The sequence below is a fragment of the Miniopterus schreibersii genome (genome assembly GCF_964146895.1).
Source record: "Miniopterus schreibersii genome assembly, chromosome: 18".
Classification (NCBI taxonomy): Eukaryota; Metazoa; Chordata; class Mammalia; order Chiroptera; family Miniopteridae; genus Miniopterus; species Miniopterus schreibersii.
Window position 1 is genome coordinate 24585871 of NC_138121.1, and position 17108 is coordinate 24602978.

The window sequence follows — 17108 nt, forward strand, 5'->3', positions numbered from 1 at the left end:
CTGAAATCTAAGTGCCTGGATGCCAGGTGGGGCCAACCTTGCAAGCAGGCCATTCCAAGGCTGCAGCCCCAGATCTGCTGTTTTAACTCTTTTTGTGCGGCATTATTGGCCATAGGCCTTGTGTCACTCTCAGGCCTCATGCTCTGTGCTGCCCCCCTGCTGCTTCGGCCTTTCTCCCCTCAGTGGGCACATCCCTGCACCAAAGCCCTGCCTCTGTTCTTGCCTCTGCCTCTGCCTCTGCCTCAAATGCCCTTCCCTGACCTTGGCATGACCAAGTCCTCTTCATTCTCATTAAAGATGCTTGCCCACCCCACCACCCAATGTCCTCCCCCCTACCCCATCACTTGGTTTTAGTTTCTCTATAGAATTTATCTCTCTGAAATTAGCCTTCTCGGACTTCCTACTAGTTCACTGGTATCTCCTCCACTCGAATTAAGCTCCACGAGGGCAGAAAAACGTATCTTTTCTGCTCACTATGTTATCTCCAGTGTCTGGTACAGGACTGGAGATAGTAAGTATTTAATATTTGTCACACGGATTTTGAAAATTTATGAAACATTTCATTGTTCTCTATCCCTAAGAATACGCAAAACCCCTACATCCTTCCTGTTTATTAATTTTAAGTATTTTCTTTAGATGTTTAAAAAAGTTCTTACAAAATTTTGAACTTACAGAAAATTGACCCAAATAATATCGTGAAGGGTCTGGGAGCCTCTGGGCTTTTCAAATCCTATTTTTCCACAGTGATACCTCTCTGCAGGAGCCTGGTTCACGGGAGGCTGCTCAAGAAGCTCCTGGTTTGTTACACTCAGGGTGATTGGGGGTGCCTCTGTTTTCAACGTTGGGCCTAGACTCTCCAAGTAGTTCCCCAGTTTGGTGATTGATGTCACAGCTAAGAAGTGCGCTGAGCGCCTTCCTTGGTTTCTCCAGGTCCATTCTCTACTCTTCTCCACCTTGCCCTCTGCACTATAGGGTGTTACCCGGCCCACTGGCTTCCAGTGGGCTTAGTCCAGGGCTCTGCAAACTTTTTCTTTAAAGGGTCAGACAATACATATTTTATTTAGCCTTTGCAAGCCATTAGGGTCTCTGTCACAGCCACTCAACTCTGCCGTCGCAGCATGAGTGTTGTCAGTTGAAATTAGTCTCCTCCGCTGGCTCTGGAGAAAAGCATTTCGTGGATCCACTCTTAGTAGATCGCCGTGTGGCAGGATGATGTACTCGTGACGCAGAATCAAAGGAGTTCCCCTCCTGGATTCCCAGTGTCCCATCTCCATCCATCCTGCCATGGAAAAAGCCCAATCTTGTCTTCATCAAGGCCAAGACAAAGGCCAGTGTCCGTAGCATGTTTCATATTGAAGCTTCGTCCTGTGAAGCCCGCACCTGGCTGCTGCGAGACCCACATGGGCCATAGAGTGCAGGAGAGAGAGGGGCCTCTGGGGTCAAGCTCACTTCTCTTGCGCGTGTGTTTACCTCCCCCTGTGCTGTCACTTTCCCCAGTGATCTGCAGGGAACAGACCTGTGGTTCCCTGGCCGGGGCGGGGGGAGCCTGAAGCTTTAGCTTCCTGGCAAAGCAGCAGGTTCATGCTCCCCAGCTACATGCTTAACAATGTCTAGTTCCTTTTGCTTCCTTCTTGTTAATATCTGGCTAACTACAGTAACAAAAGTAGGCGTGGACAATAGGTAAATCAGTGGTCATGGCTGTGTTCCAATAAAACTTTATTTTTTCAGAAACAGACAGTGAGCTGCGATTTACCCATCAGTGTTTAAGCCAGTGGGGGGCACGAGCTCAGAGAAAGGGAAGAGAGTAAGTTTCTGCGGGCCGCTGCGTCCCTCCATCAGGTGTCCTCTCAGAGAGCCCCCTCCATGCAGCTCTCTCTGTTGGGTCTGGAAACTGTCCCCTCTCCCGGACCTTCAGTCCTTTGACGAAGTAGAGGTGCCACACTGTTACTGGGATGTTGTCCTGTGCCCCTTGTCCCCAACCTTCCCGTGCTTTTGCTAGTTCCTGTATCCCTCTCTTCTCAAAGGGCTCAATCTGAGTGTGCCATCAGTTTCCTGCTGAGCTAGGGCACCTGGGACTGAGGAGTTTCCTGCAATATGCAACCTTAGGGAATAAAAATCCCTAACAGTCCCAGGAAAACCAGGGACTGTCCCTCCTCCCCCGGTGTCCCTCCTCCCCAGCCCCTTTCCGAGTGCCTTAGTTCTGGCTGTGAGCTCTCCTGCTTGAATTCTGGCCTTGTTCGCCATCTCACAGATGGAGTGACCCCAGGGACCTGTGGCCATCACAGCGTGCACCTCTCTGCTCCGGCTTATTCCGCCCTGAGAACAAAGCCTGTGGCTGTCGCCTATCGCAGGAGAGCCTAGTGTCGTCTCCCAGTCAGAGGTGGAGGCCCTTCACTTGATCATATTTCTTGCACTGTATAATTTTTGATGATCCGTTTTCCTCCAGATTTTACTATGGGTGAGACAGACTATTTTTCTCTAAGAAGAATCAGACTTACTTTGAAAGAGCTGCAGGATTTGCAGAAACTTTGGTGATTTCATTAATCCAGCCTGAATTGAAAATATCCCAAGGACTGACTCACGGAATTTCAGTAATTGAACTTGTGGACTCCAATAGACATGAGAAAGAAAATTATTTAAATTTCAGCTATTCAAATTATTTTGGCTCCTTCAAACTATTTTGGCTCGGATGCTTTTTTTTTTTCTTTTCAGCCCAAAACCTGATAAATGTTTGCCTGATGGGAAGAATAGACCACATCTAAATGTAGTGCAGTAATTGTAATTGGGGGGGGGGGGGTGACTTAATACATTTGTATCTAGATATACTTTTTGGTTTGTTTCTAGTGAGAAGCAGATTGGAGGGGCTTCCTGCCTGTTGTAGAGATTAGAGAGAAGGGTGGTCCTTTGACACTGCTGTGAAGTCGATGGGCTGTCCTCAGTCTTTGGAGACCAGCAATAAGCCACTTTTTTATTACCTAAAATACCGGTACCTTTGAACAAGTGGGCGAAGAGGAAGGGTCTGATGCTCTGAAAAAATATGAGCTTAACGGAGCAGCCTGGCTCAGCTCCTCAGACTTGAGAAGACGGTAAACGGGGAAGCAGTTTCCAGAAGAGACTATGGGAGATTTTTTTCATGGTGAAGGTAGTTTCACTGCAACCGAGATAGCTTCTCTGTGACTCACTCAAGGGCACCTTTTTCTAGGAATATTAGTAGATGAAGATCGGAAGCTCAGATGCTCGGGGAAGCCAGGAAGGTAACAGAAAAGAACGAAGAGGCCTGGGCATAAGAAAATCTATATAAAGATGAGGGCAAGCCAAACATCACTTTTAAGTTGGATTTAGGAAGCCAACAGCACAACTGGTATAGCAAAAGGCAAGTGGTACTTGTGGCTGGGGGCAAATGGGCGGGGCATGCACAGTGGTTGTCTGGAGAGGAAGCTCTGTCCCTCGGGGGGCTGTCCTTACCATCGGTGGGGTGTTGCCCTGTTTGACTCCAGTCCCAGCGCTATTTCAAATCCAGGTGTTTAGGAAAATATATTTGATATTTAACTGTTAGCAATTAATCCACAAACTAAAGGCCGTCTAACAGATAAAGGGGCCCGACGGGGCCTGTTGGCCATCGCACTCTGCACCCTCTCGGTTAGAGCATGTTTGTGGCTGGAGCCGAGTCCATCGCTGATGTTTGCCTGTTGAGGGAGACTAGTGTGGCTGCCCCACCTGTGTTCTGAACATTAGGATGGGATGGTAGACAAACTTTCAAGGTCAAGTTGATTATCTCCGGCTTAGCAAAGCGGCAGCTCCCTAATTATGTCAGAAGGCAGGATTATCTCTGATCATTTGAGCTAGGAGTCTGGGTAAAACATCAAAAGCAACATTTAAATAACACACAGTCACAAATCAAGGACTCATTGCATTTTCTTTTACCACAAAACCAAATGATGGTGGGCCATTTCGCCCCATTAGTAAGGGTTTTCCAGGCTGTTTTAACTCGTATGTAATGGAACCCCATCCTCAATTATAAAATGTTACCCCGAGAAGGGAAGCTCTATTTGGCGTCATAGTCATTCATATTCATAAAGGCCCTGCAGAAATCCAGGGAAGTTCTTGGCTCAGACAACCAGAATTAAGAACTGGCACACCCACTGCTATGTTGGAGCACCTTAGCTCATGGGAGCCAAGTATGCACGTCTCTTCCCAGCTCTGTATCCAGTGACTGGTGTTGGTAGCTCGAAATTGGCCATGATGAGAGTATTTACACTATAGAAATTGGCAGATGTTACAAATCAAGGCTTTTATTTCTTAGAAAGCCAGTTATTACACATTTACTATGGTTCCTCTGAGTATCCCTCACTGCTGGAAGGCCTCCCTCTATTTTTTCCTTGAAACCTGACACTACCTTGTGTTCTACTTAGATATTATATTACTATCTTGCTTGCTACTCTAGAAATTTAAAGCAGAAAAATTGCATAATTAATTATTTTATAGTTCCTATCTTTTCAAGAATTCTTCCCTCTCCCCAAAGGGCCTCCTTTCCTTTCTTTTTTAAAAAAATATGTTTTTATTGATATTTAGAGAGAGGAAGGGAAAGGGATAGAGAGATAGAAACATCAATGAGAAACATCATTGGTCAACTGCCTCCTGCATGCCCCCTACTGTGGATCGAGCCCACAACCCAGGCATTTGCCCTGACTGGGAATCAAACCAGAGTGACCTCTTGGTTCCTGGGTCAGCTCAGCCACTGAGCCACACCGGCTGGGCAAGAATTCTTGCTCTTTAAAAATAAAATTGTTATCAGAGACTTCAGGAATTTTTTCATCAGGTATCTCTGTTCTGAGACACCTGAGTCCTGAGTAATAACTGGTAGCAGCACCGCAGAGGGAATTCAAGGATCATCATCATTCATAGTCCTTCCCAATGTGCATCTTCTTTTGTTTAAAATATACGGGTATACAAGCAAAATCGTCTAAATTGATGTGCCTAGGACAGTGGTTTCTCTAGTGTCCTTCCTCCCAACCCCTAGCGCTGAGTTCATTGTTTTCTCCATTTTACAATTTCTCCTGGATTACTTTGTTCTTACACTTTCAATTGTGTTTTTAAAGTAGGTATTTACATATGCCTTTCCTATTGTGCTCTGTGTCCCAAAAGGGGTCTTGTCTTACTAATTCTTTTAATACCTTGGCCCTGACACATAGTAGGCACTTCATAAAGGTTGCTTACATCAGTGAATGGGTCCTTCAGAATTAGATCTATTGGCATGTAAAGAGCAGCCATTGCAATTCCATCTGATTCAGGCAAGAAGCATTAGGAGAAAATGTTACCTTCACTGTCCATCAGGCAGTTAGGATTTAAAGAAAAGATGCAAAGTCTTTTGCTCCGTCCCAGGGGGAGGGTATGTGGTGTTCTGCTTATCATAATCAATGCCTTGACTTCAACACCAATTTTGGCTGGGCTATTTCCTTTCTTCTGGAACTTTCAAAGACAGAACCTTTAGCAGAAAAAATAATTTAACAAGATAGACATTTTAGTTCAATAGAAGAATTTTCCTGGTGTGAAAAAATAAATTACAAAAGGACTTCGCCTCTGAAAGATAATTAATAAAAACCTTCCGGCGTGATGACAAATCTGACATCTTGTCTAAAGTCTGGCAGAGAAGAAAGTGTTGAGAGCCTCACAGTCAGAATGAAATGTTCCACTTCACAGCAAGGCCAGGCAGGATCTGATAATTATTTCTAAGCAAGAAAAGGTCAGTCTAGTTGTTAAATTGACACAACCTTGGGACTGTATCTGTAACTATTGACTGTCAGTGGGGTCTTCCTTTAGATTTTCCTTGGTTTCACAGGTAAGCAGCACCAGGAATGTAGGTGATTATGGAATGACCCCTCTTGGACATTTAGGGTTTTTGTTTGTTTTTATTTCAGCTTTATTGAGATATAATTAACAAACAAAATTGTTAAGACTTTAAAAGTGTACATAATGGTGACTGGACACACATGTACTTCGTGAAAGGATTCTCTCCATCTAGTTACCTAGTTAATTAACATACACATTACCTAACATATTGATCCTGCCCTTTATTTTTATCTTTTTAGTGCGAATGTATGAGTTACATCTTCTTGCAAACCTCAGCCATACAACTCAGTGTTATCAACCATAGTCACCATGCTTTACAGCAGATCCTCAGACCTTTTTCATCTTATAGCTGACAGTTTGTACCCTTTTACCAACCTCTCTCTATTCCCCTGACCCCTGGCAACCGCTTTTCTACTCTCTGCTTCTATGAGCTTGACTTTTTTCAGTATATACATACTCCACATGTAAGTGATTCTATGTAGCATTTGTCTTTCTCTGTCTCGCTTATTTCACTTAGCATAATGCCCTCAAGGTCCATCCATGTTCTTGCGGGTTTCTTTCTTTTTATGGCTGAGTAGTTGTTCATTTTATATATGTCTATATATATTTCATATTTTATATTATATATTTTGCATATATATAAATTTAAATATAAGTATACATATATACATCTGAGTGGCACATGGAATGTCTCTCAGTGGGACATCTAACCAGCTGCCATTTCCCGGCATCAAGGGCTGTACCCGGATCATTAACTCCTTTGCATTCTCCAGCTCTACTTGCCCTCAGGTTGACCAGGCTCCTGCAGGATAGGAGCAGCCTCAGAGCAGAATGTGAAAACACTGAGGACACTCTGTGGGACAAGTCTGAGCTCTTAGGGAAGTGCTCACTGCAGTAGTGGCAGAGTTGGGAGGCTGGCCCAGGTGACAGACTCGGGCACCAATCTTCCATTGGGCTGAGTTCTCAAACCTCGAAACCTATTCACTTAGTAAGTCTCCTGTCCATTGTCCCCATAGATTTAGGGTTTTATGTGTAGACCAGACAATTCTTCCAGTGCCTGGCACACAGTAGGTATTTAATATTTGCTTAATTGGACTTCCTGAGGCTGTTAAGGCTCATCCAAGAGTATCTTATGTAGGGGCTCCTTTGCTTGACTTATAAGAAGCAGGTTTACCTGGCATTTGGCACCCTTAACTTAATCACTAAAAATTCATACATAGCCTGGCCGGGCATGGCTCAGCGGTTGAGCGTCGACCTGGGATCCAGGCGATCGGGGTTGGATTCCCGGTCAGGGCACATGCCCGGGTTGCGGGCTCGATCAATGACTCTCATCATTGATGTTTCTGTCTCTCTCTCCCTCTCCTTTCCTCTCTCTGAAATCAATAAAGATATATTTAAAAAAGAAAGAAATTCATACATAGACATGAATATTACCAACCCTCGAGCCTCTAGTTCCTACTATGGGCCAGCCAACCAAATCTTCCTAATTGGATTAACTAAAATTCTTACAAAGCTGTCTTTTTCTTTTCAAATTAACCAATTGAACCTAGTTGATTAATCCTGGAATGTTAATAGTAAAGAGTTAATTCTATTTATTTATTTATTTATTTCTAATCCTCACTGAAAGATATTTTTTCCATTGCTTTTCAGAGAGAGTGGAAGGGAGAGGAGAGAGAGAGAGAAAGAGAGAGAGAGAGAAAGAAACAACTATGTGAGAGAGACACACTGATTGGTTGCCTCCTGCACAAGCCCTGACGGGGGGTTGGGGATCGAGCCTGCAACCAAGGTGTGTGCCCTTGGCCAGAACCGAATCTGGGACCCTTAAGTCCATGGGCCAATGCTCTAACCACTGAGAAAACCAGCTAGGGCAAGAGTTAATTCCATTTAGACAAAAATTGTGATTTCATTGAATGGATTATTTTGGGTTCTGTTTAGCCAGGCTGGAGGGGGACATGCCTGGTCAATTTAATCCTATTTTGAGATGACAAAACACTTTCAAATAATCTTGAAAACAACCCAGAGCTTGTTATCCCTGCCAGATTGCTCCTTGTTTCTTTGACTGGCATGACTCGGTGCTTGCACTTACCAAACCCCTGTGTGGAACATTCTTATACTTTGCTGCTTGAAAAACATCAATCATCTTCACAATATCTGTGACATGGCCTCAGTTCCTATTCTCAACTGAAGAGTGTGTCATTCCTTCTGTATTTTCATAGCACTTTATATGTACTTCTCTACATGAATTTAAGTAATAATAATTGGTAGCATGTAGCACTTAGTATGAGCCGGTTCCTGTCCCAGACCTTTTGATTTATGTTATCTCACTGAACCTCACAACCAATGAGGGTGGATGTGATTATTGGCTGTATTGTACAACTGAGGAAACTAAAGCACAAAGAAGTTTAGTAACTTAACCCAGGGTCACCCAGCAACTAAGTGGTAAAATTGTGGCTTGAACCCAGGTAGTCTAACTCAAGGATCTTTGCTTTGAACAAATTCTAATTCCCATATAAATAAACTTTATTGTATTATATATTAATTACATTATATTATGTTAAATTATATTATTTGCCTATATGTCTGCATTTCCTCCTAGATAATAAGTTTACCTAGGGATTTGTTCATTTCTTCATCTTGAGCATCTAGCCCAGGGCCTGGTAGATAATAAAAATTTTAGATTTTGATTAAGGGAATTAATGAAAAAAAATGAACTTAACTACTCTGTCATAACAGCAGATCAAAATGCCCCATCACTAGAAAGGAACAATTGCCAGGACAAAAGAAAAGGGGCTCTGCCTATTTATGTGCAGGAATGGAGCACTGAGACTTATTTCTACAGCGGTGCCTCGGTTTTCGAGCGTCTCCGGTGGCGAACATTTCGGGTTACGAGTGCTGTAAACCCGGAGGGAAATGCTTCGGTTTTCGAACCCGCCTCGAGAGTCGAACACACCCCATGGCGTCCGCTGAGGGAAGATCCTGAGGCCCAGCTGTCGGCTGTGGGTCCCTCGGTTTTTGAACGTTTCAGAACCAGAATGGGCTCCGGAACGGGTCACATTCGAAAACCGAGGCACTGCTGTATATCGTGACTTCCTGATGGCCTTGCCCAAGGATCCCAAAGTCCTGGCTCTGCCCTCATCTTCTATCTCTCCTCCCTTCATTAATTTCCCTCCTCCCCTCCCTCCTCTTTTCCTCCTCTGCTTCTCACCCCAAATTATATTTACATCTGGACAAGCCAAGTAAAGGAACCAGTGTTTTCTGAGTGTCTGCGGTGGGGCCAGCACTGTGGGAGACACTGAGCTTCCTGTGCCTCCTGTGACAAGTCACCACACACCCAGCAGCTGAGAACAACACACAGAGGTTGTCATGCAGTTTTGAAGGTCGGGAGTCCACAATGAGTCTCGGTGGGGTGAAAGCAAGGTGTCAGGAGGACTGTGTTCCTTCTGGAGGCTCTGGGGGTAAATTCCTCCCCCAGCTTCTGGGTCCTCTTGCATTCTTTGGCTGGTGGCTCCTTCTTGCACTTTCAAAGCCAGCGATGGCAGGTTGAGTGTCTCTCACACCACGTCACTGAGACCTGGCTTTCAGGGTAACATCTCCTTCTCTAACTCTTCAACTCCTTCTTCCATTTTCAAAGATGCTTGGGATTACATCTAAATAATTCAGGATAAGCACTGTAAGGTCAGCTGACTTTCAACCTGAGTTCCCTTTTGCCATGAAATCTAACATATTCCAAGGTTCTGGCACTAGGATATCTTTGGGAAATCATTATTGTGCAGTGTAGCTCTCAGTAATTTGAGGAAAAGATACTGAGCACCATTCAATTAGAAATAAGGTCTAGAATGTTGATCCCAAATTGTATATGAAGGCTACATCCGGAATCACCAAACTGGAAGCATCTCCACTTACATTTTCCCAAGAATCGCAGAATTATTTCTAAGTGTCAGTTACATTAACAGCCAAGGAGGCGGCAGATGTTCTGTGTTCCAGGGGCTATAAAACATGAGAAACATTTTAAGACAGTCCAGAGCAGAGGGGGAGTGGATGACATGAGCTGACACAGTGAGGGCACCCATGTGTGCCACTGAGTACGCCCATGCATGTACATCTGTGTCTCAACGTGAGTGTGTGCATGTAAATTAGTGTGTGCATACATGTATAGGAGTGTGTGTACATGCATGCCTGTGAGTGTGCATGTATATACATGCGTGTGTGTGTACATGAGTGTGTGCATGTATGTAAATGACCGTGTATATGCACATGAACATGTGCATGCATCTACATGAGTGTGTGTATACACATGAGTGTGTGTGTACATGAGTGTGTGTTGTGTGCACATGTGTCTCTTTTCCCCGTGCTTTCCCTGTGGGCAGTGCATCTTATAAACCCTTCCAGGGCTCTGGGTTTTTCGTCTCTGGCAGAGTAAAGCATCAATCAGAATACATTGCTGTAACATTTTTATATCCCGCAAGTCAGGGATAGTAGCCTTTCTTCCCCGCCAACCTGAGCCGCTCCAAACTGATTCCAGCAGACCGACTTTGACGAGAGTAAAGCAGAGGTGTTTTGCAGCAAGGATAAAGTAATTGTCCATCCACACTAATAGCAAAAAGCGAGATAGTCAGTGAAAGAAAAGCAACCAGGGGCCGGGAGACACTAGCGAGTTCGTTTGGAAAATACCATTTCGGAGCTGGCTTAAGAGAGGATGAGCTCTGAGGCTGTCCACAGCCTGCTGAGATAATTATTTGTGGCAAGAAGTTTCTTTTTGTTTCCGGCTGCTTGAATACAGTTGTGCGAAGCTTTTCTTCCATTCAGATCCTTGTCCCTGGCCTCCGGGGTGTGTCTGTGATGCCTGGGTATAGAGGACCCTCTGCCCCTGGCCCTTCCTGCTGAGTGTGTGGTCAGCCAGCCAGGCAAGCGGGCCCCAGGGATTGCACACTGCGCCTGGGGCTCCTTGCCGGGGCGTTCCCCCAGGTACTTGTCCTCTAAGCAGTGACTCACTTGTGGCCTCTTTCTGTTGGGTGACTCTGCCATCTTGGAAGTCCTTCCTTCCCATTTTCACAGATGGGGAAGAGAAGGCATTTCCAGGGAAAGGCCTGGAAGTGATGAACATCCTTCCACACTCTTTCTTCTGACGGGTGCTTAGTCATGCGGCCAGAATTGCTGCAGCAGAGCGCATGGCTATGGGAGCTACTGTGACAAGTAACTAGGGACTCATAACAAGAAGAGTTCTTTGCTTGAAGAGTTTATTTCCAAAGTCGAAGACAGGATTGCAAACTCAAATGCCTGGAGGGCCAGACAGTTGTGTAGTTGGGTCAGTGTGTGGGGGCAGTGACAGAGGGAGCGGTGCAGACGAGGGCACCTCAGAGAGGTGGACGCTACATATCATGATAACTTAACATTTATGACAAACCGCTCTGTCCAAATCAGCCATCTCTTCTGGCCACATCCATGCCATATGCTGCCGGTTGGCATACTGCACTCTGGGACAGAAAAACAGTCACCTTTCTGGAAGCAAACCCCAAAGTTGGCTATGTTCTCGAATCAGTACCTGTCAGGATAAACAAAACCCTTTTCTGTTTAAAGGGGGACGCTCTGAATAGCAGCAAAGAAATGGGAGCTAAAAAGAGAGGCAGGTATAAAGCGTGGGGTAAGGATTTTCTGTTCCCGCGTAAGTTTAAGGCGGTGGCTCTTACACAGAGGCCACTGTAAAGGATGATAGAGTCCCCCCGAAGCAGCACAGCTCCGCTCCCCACAGGCGCCGGTGCTCCTACTGTGCAGCTGACCCTGCGATGCAAATTCCCTCCCGATCTTCCACCCGATCCCCGTTCCCGCTGCTTCCCTTTGAATATTTCCGAGCACAGTCTACCACTGAGCAGTTTTACAGTAGCGACAAAAGTAGTATTTTGATGATATTTGTAAACGTCCACGCTGGGGAATATCAGTGAGTTATGTATATTGGTTTAAACCTAATATGTGAAAATACCACTACTCCTACTAATGATTATAAGAGCAAACACTGATTGAGTAATTATGCCGGGTACCACGCAAGGCTCTTTACAACAATTAACTCACTTAATCCTCATAATAATCTATAAGATAACATTATTTTCTGTCTGAGGACACTGAGACATAGAGGGTTAGCTGCCCGGAGTCACAGCTGGTAGATTGGGATTCATACAGAACCAGCGTGGCTCTGTCCTGTGCTTTCCATCTGTCTGAACGTGAATCTGCTTTCATAAGCAGACTGATTGCAAGTTTCAAGTAATGGAAATCCTTGGGTGATCATAAAATTTGATCTTTGCTGAGCTTTCATGGTTGTATTGGTTGCCTGTTGTTTATGAGGTGCAAGCAAAGGCATAAATGAACAGAAGAACCACATAGAAAGATCATCATTGCCATGGCATTAAAGACAAATTTGGAATGTTGCTCACAGCATATGTTCTGGAAATGTTAAAGAGGGCTTGGGGGAAAGTATGCCCAGGTATTTCGTTTATAGGGGTGACATCCGATGATGCTGGAGGAGGCGCGCACCCAGTTTTGGAGTCATGTCCAAGCAGTCACTTTGAAACCAGTGAGGGATGCTTCTTCACATGCCACCACCAAACTCAGTGCCATTGAATTTGAGGAGTGGGTGCCCATGACAAGTTCATGCACAGATACTGTTTGAAATCTGCTAAAAAGTCAGGCGCAGGAGCTGTAACTAGAATATTCTACCACTACTCCCTAGTCAGACATTCAGCTTCTGGAAAGCCTTAAATGAGCCTGGATTCTTTCTTAAATGCAGTTTTGTCAGTTCAGAGATGTGTTACGCGAAACCCATAGGGGCACAAAGGAATTCATGTGAAAGCAGAGAGTGTGTTGGTTAAAAAGACAAGTTTACATTCCTCTCCATTTACCCAGCTAATTCTGACCATTCTTTGAGATGGATGCAGAAATGTGTTTTCTGTGGGTTTGCTTTCCTGAGCCCCCTATGTGAAATTAGACTCCCTGTCCCCAGATTTTACATGCTCCCAAAGAGACTTATAATTTCCTTTCAAGTTAAAACTCAGTTTTGATCAATGTATTAAATTATGACTTGTTAATGCCTCTCACCTTTCCTAGTCCACATGGACTGTTAACACTTATTAACTACTTATATTACATGCAGCACTGTCCTAATTACTTTACCTGCATCCCCCCTTTGAATCTACCAGCCCCTCCCAGTGCACATCTTATTTTTCATATTTTTCTAGATTTGAAAACTGGGACAGAGAGTGGCCATGAAAAACGCCAAATCTTCCAGTCAGTAAAGGACAGAGCCCAGATTTGAACCAAATAAAGTGAATCTGGAGTTGGTGCTTTCAACTCCTGCGGTATTGTGCTTCTCTAGAAGTTCCAGGACAACTCCCAGCCAGGTACTCACTGAGTCCCAGAAGTTTAGCAAGTCTCAGGGAATAAGTGAATGAAGAAATGCAGGGAGGAGTGAGTGAATTAATGACTTGATGAGTTCTTGACAAGCTAAGTTACATCTTGCTCAGGAGAGTGCTGCATGCTTCTGTGTTATTAAACATTTAACCTGAATTTTGACTGGTCAGTGGAGTGACCCAAGAATTTGCAAAAACAAAGCCGGAGCCTCTGGGATCCCTCCCACCACTGCCCCCCTCCCTGAGGCTCCGCAGTGGGAAAAGGCTTGGACACCCGAATAGAGCCTGCCAAGGAACAGGACAGAGAGTGAGCTGCAGAGAGACAAGAACGGGGGGCTCCACTCACCCTTCCTCTCCATCAGTTCTGGGTTCCTACCCTCGGGATCCCTGGAGGCATCAGCTCCTGTAGTCTTGTGGGGTGACTGGTTTACTGGTCTGGGATTTGAGGGCAGAATTAGCTGATTAGAAGGTTAATGTATAATTGTAGACACAGGGTGCCTGGAGGCAACCTTTAACCATTTGCTGTTTAACTGAATTAATATTGGCCAGTTATAGATTTTCTGCTTGCAGAATTGCCAGCTAATTATTCCGAGTCCTGAATCTGCATTCTGTGTGCATGCCACTGGGATGTCAGCCTTTTGATGGCCTCAGAAGTGATCTGGCCGGAGCCTGCTGTCAGAGCAAGGGGAAGTCTTACAGGCAGCACCGCACAGGCGCTGGACGGCAACATCCTTCCCCCTTTGATTTTAGAAAGATGATGTCGGTCAGGGCGATGACTCTCCCATTTCAGGTTCTCTGATGTTTCCCGGGCCGGCCACACCGTGAACCTCGGGAGAGTCTTGCTCTTGTTGCTTGAGCTTCAGTGCATTTCCGAGGGCTGGTATTTAGAGAGAAGCCTTGGCTCCGCAGCTTCCAACCTTCCGTACACTCCTTTGAGTTTGCTGGTGGGGAGGGTAATGAGTTTCCTTCAACAGCCTGTGTGCGGTTAAGAATCTATCTGTGTTCTGGCATCCAAGTTAGGTTTCCCAAGAAGCAAACGCCTCGTCAAGGATTTGAGAGCACGTAGTTTTACCTGGAGGGTGGCGTCAGGAAAATACCAACGGGATGAGGGAGTGAGCCAAGGAAGAGAGGGTGGCAAATGGGAGGCGAGTTATTAAGTCCGACAGCACTGTGGGCAACTGGCGCTCAAGTCCAAGTGGAAACCGGGAGACAACACTTGCCTCCGAGATGTCTCCCCGAGGGGAGAGGGAGCTGGGTGCTTGTGCACCAGCTCTCATCAGCTGTGGCCGTGGACTGCTCCTGGGGTTGTGGGTTTCCAAACGCTCTCTGCCGGCACCGAGCTCAGGCAGAGCCTCCTCCCACCTCATGTGCAAAGCCTGAGGGTGTGAGAGGAGCTCCCGACAGTGGACCCTTAAACCTGGATCCAGACTCTGGCTCCACCATCGTAAATGTATGATCTTGGGCGAGCATGTTAGCCTCACTAAGATGCCAGGCCCCTTGTCTGCAAAAACATGTCTTATAATATACTAGACGCATCGCAGGGCTGTTGCGGAGATTAAAGGAGGTGATGCATCTAAGGAGCCTAGCCCAGTGCTGGCCATGCAGTAAGGGGAGAAATGCTGGCTGGCACGATCTGAGCATGTGGAGCCTCTCCCCTGTGCCAGTGTATGCAGTGGGTGCTTGGAAAGAGGGTTCATTTCTATCTCAGGGACTAACTTACAGTCCTTACCTACTACACCCACAACTGTTTCTTACCTTACTAAGTTACCCCTGGGCCAGGGGTGTGCCATGCACTTTTATGCTCCAAAACCTACATCCTACATTTTTGACCCCTGGGTGAAGTGTCCCAGGAATTTACAAAGGCAAAGCTGAGCCTTTGGAAGCAATTGTAAAGTTTAAATTTTATAGTAGACAAATTTAGAAAAATAAGAAGAAAGCGGTGACATGAATTTTAACAGCATTTAGTCCAATCTGTAAAATATTATCATTTCAATGTGTAACCCATATAAAAGTTATGAATTAGATATTTGACTTTATTTTTATTTTTCGGTATTCTGTCTTCAAAAACCGACATGTATTTTATACTGACAATTTCAGCCCAGCTACATTTTAAGGGCTCCGTGGCCACATGTGGCCCATGGCTGCCATAGTGGACTGTGAAGGTTGAGTGGCCCAGGATCCTCTCAGAAGTGACTTCCAATGGAATAGCTTTGTTTTCCTCCTGTTCATATATGACAATGCTCCTTCGCATCTATGGAGTGAAGCTGGCTTAAGCTCAGGCATTACAGGAAACTGACAGGTTTTGTAATAAAATTTCACACAAGGAAACCGTGGTGAGATTCTTGGCAGGTGTAAGAGTCTGACGAAGTCATTTCTTTAACTGCAACTGAATGGAAGCTGCCACAGCCGTTCCCATTTGCACGTTTCCCAAATCTCCTTGCCAAAACAAAATTGTTGGCAACCACAGGGGAAGGTATCAACTTACCTCTCTCCATCTGGGAGATGAAATTAAAACCTCAGCTCATTTCTAAAAGTCACAGATTTGGTACAAGTTAGCAGGCCCAACACATGAGCTGCTGTTAAAATATTGATGGCTTTGGTGTTCTCAGGTGCTGCTGCTAACATCTGCAGAAGAGCTGGACTGCACCCCCGGATTTCAGCAGAAAGTGTTCCACATCGACCAGCCAGCTGAATTCATCGAGGACCAGGCGATTCTAAACTGTAAGCGATGCCACGTGATGTTTTCGGCCTATTCTCATATTTAAATTCACCAATGTCTCTTAATATGTCTGGGGATGTGGTGTTCCTTCAACTAAGTGTTTTCTGCTCATGATTTGTGTTCTGCTTGAACCGGAGTGGGAGGGCTTGATCTAGGGCCTTGCCAGCTTAGAGGTGAATAGAGTGCCATGTATCTCTTTTTAATATTTTATCACTGTTGAGTATTTTCCAACTGCTCCCAGACAAAGGGGGATGCCACCTTCCAATATAAGTACTATTCTGTGCAAAGAAAATGAAATTCACTTCGTCTGGGCAGATCCCTGAGAGGAAAACCATTGCCTTCCTGTGGATTGCTGTTCTACCTGTACTATGTCGTTCATAGCATTAGATCAAAATAACGGTGAGAGCAGGATGTTGGCATCTTGGGATTTTTAGGCATAGGAATGCAAAGCTCTTATTCTGTTTTTAAAATTTATTGTTATTTATATTGTTGACAGCATTCCAGATGTTCTCCATTCCCTACCCCCCTCTCCCCAGACCCCACTCTCCCCTCCCTCTGGCCCTCACCACACTATTGTCTGTGTCCATGGGCTATGCATCTATGTCCTTTGGCTAATCTCTCCACCTTCTTTCATCCCATTTGTCCCACCCACCTCCCCTTCTGACATCTGTCAGTCTGTGTCATGAATCCATGACTCAGGTTCTATTTTGTTCATCGGTTTATTATTAATTTTTAAAATATGTTTTTCTTGATATTTTATTTACTTTTTTAGAGAGAGAGGAAGGGAGAGGGATAGAGAGATAGGCACATCAATGAGAGGGAAACATTGACCGGCTGCCTCCTGCACGCCCCCTGCTGGGGATCGAGCCCGCAACCCAGGCATGTGCCCTGACCAGGAATTGAAACTGTGGTTCATGGGTTGATGCTGAACACTGAGATACACCGGCTGGGTCTTCAGTTTATTTTGTTCATTAGATTCCACATATAAGTGAGATCATATGGTATTTGTCTTTCTCTGACTGGCTTATTCTGCTTAGCATTATAATTCTTAAGGCTAATAAATGGTTTCCGGAAAGAGTCAAAACCTCTACTGGCTATTTGTGGATTAAACTCAAATCTCCCCAAATTCCAGTTAATTTTCT

General features: G+C 45.1%; 1 protein-coding gene across 2 annotated transcripts in view; it reads left to right on the forward strand.

The window, feature by feature from the left end:
- The window catches only part of CDH13 (cadherin 13), a gene marked incomplete at its 3' end in the record, with an annotated part of 902539 nt that overhangs the window by 196433 nt on the left and 688998 nt on the right, over positions 1 to 17108 (forward strand). For both annotated transcript variants that reach the window (XM_081117876.1, XM_081117875.1), the window contains exon 2: positions 15857 to 15968. In XM_081117876.1, the coding sequence (XP_080974002.1) occupies positions 15857 to 15968 (112 nt within the window). The remainder of the gene's footprint in view (positions 1 to 15856; positions 15969 to 17108) is intronic.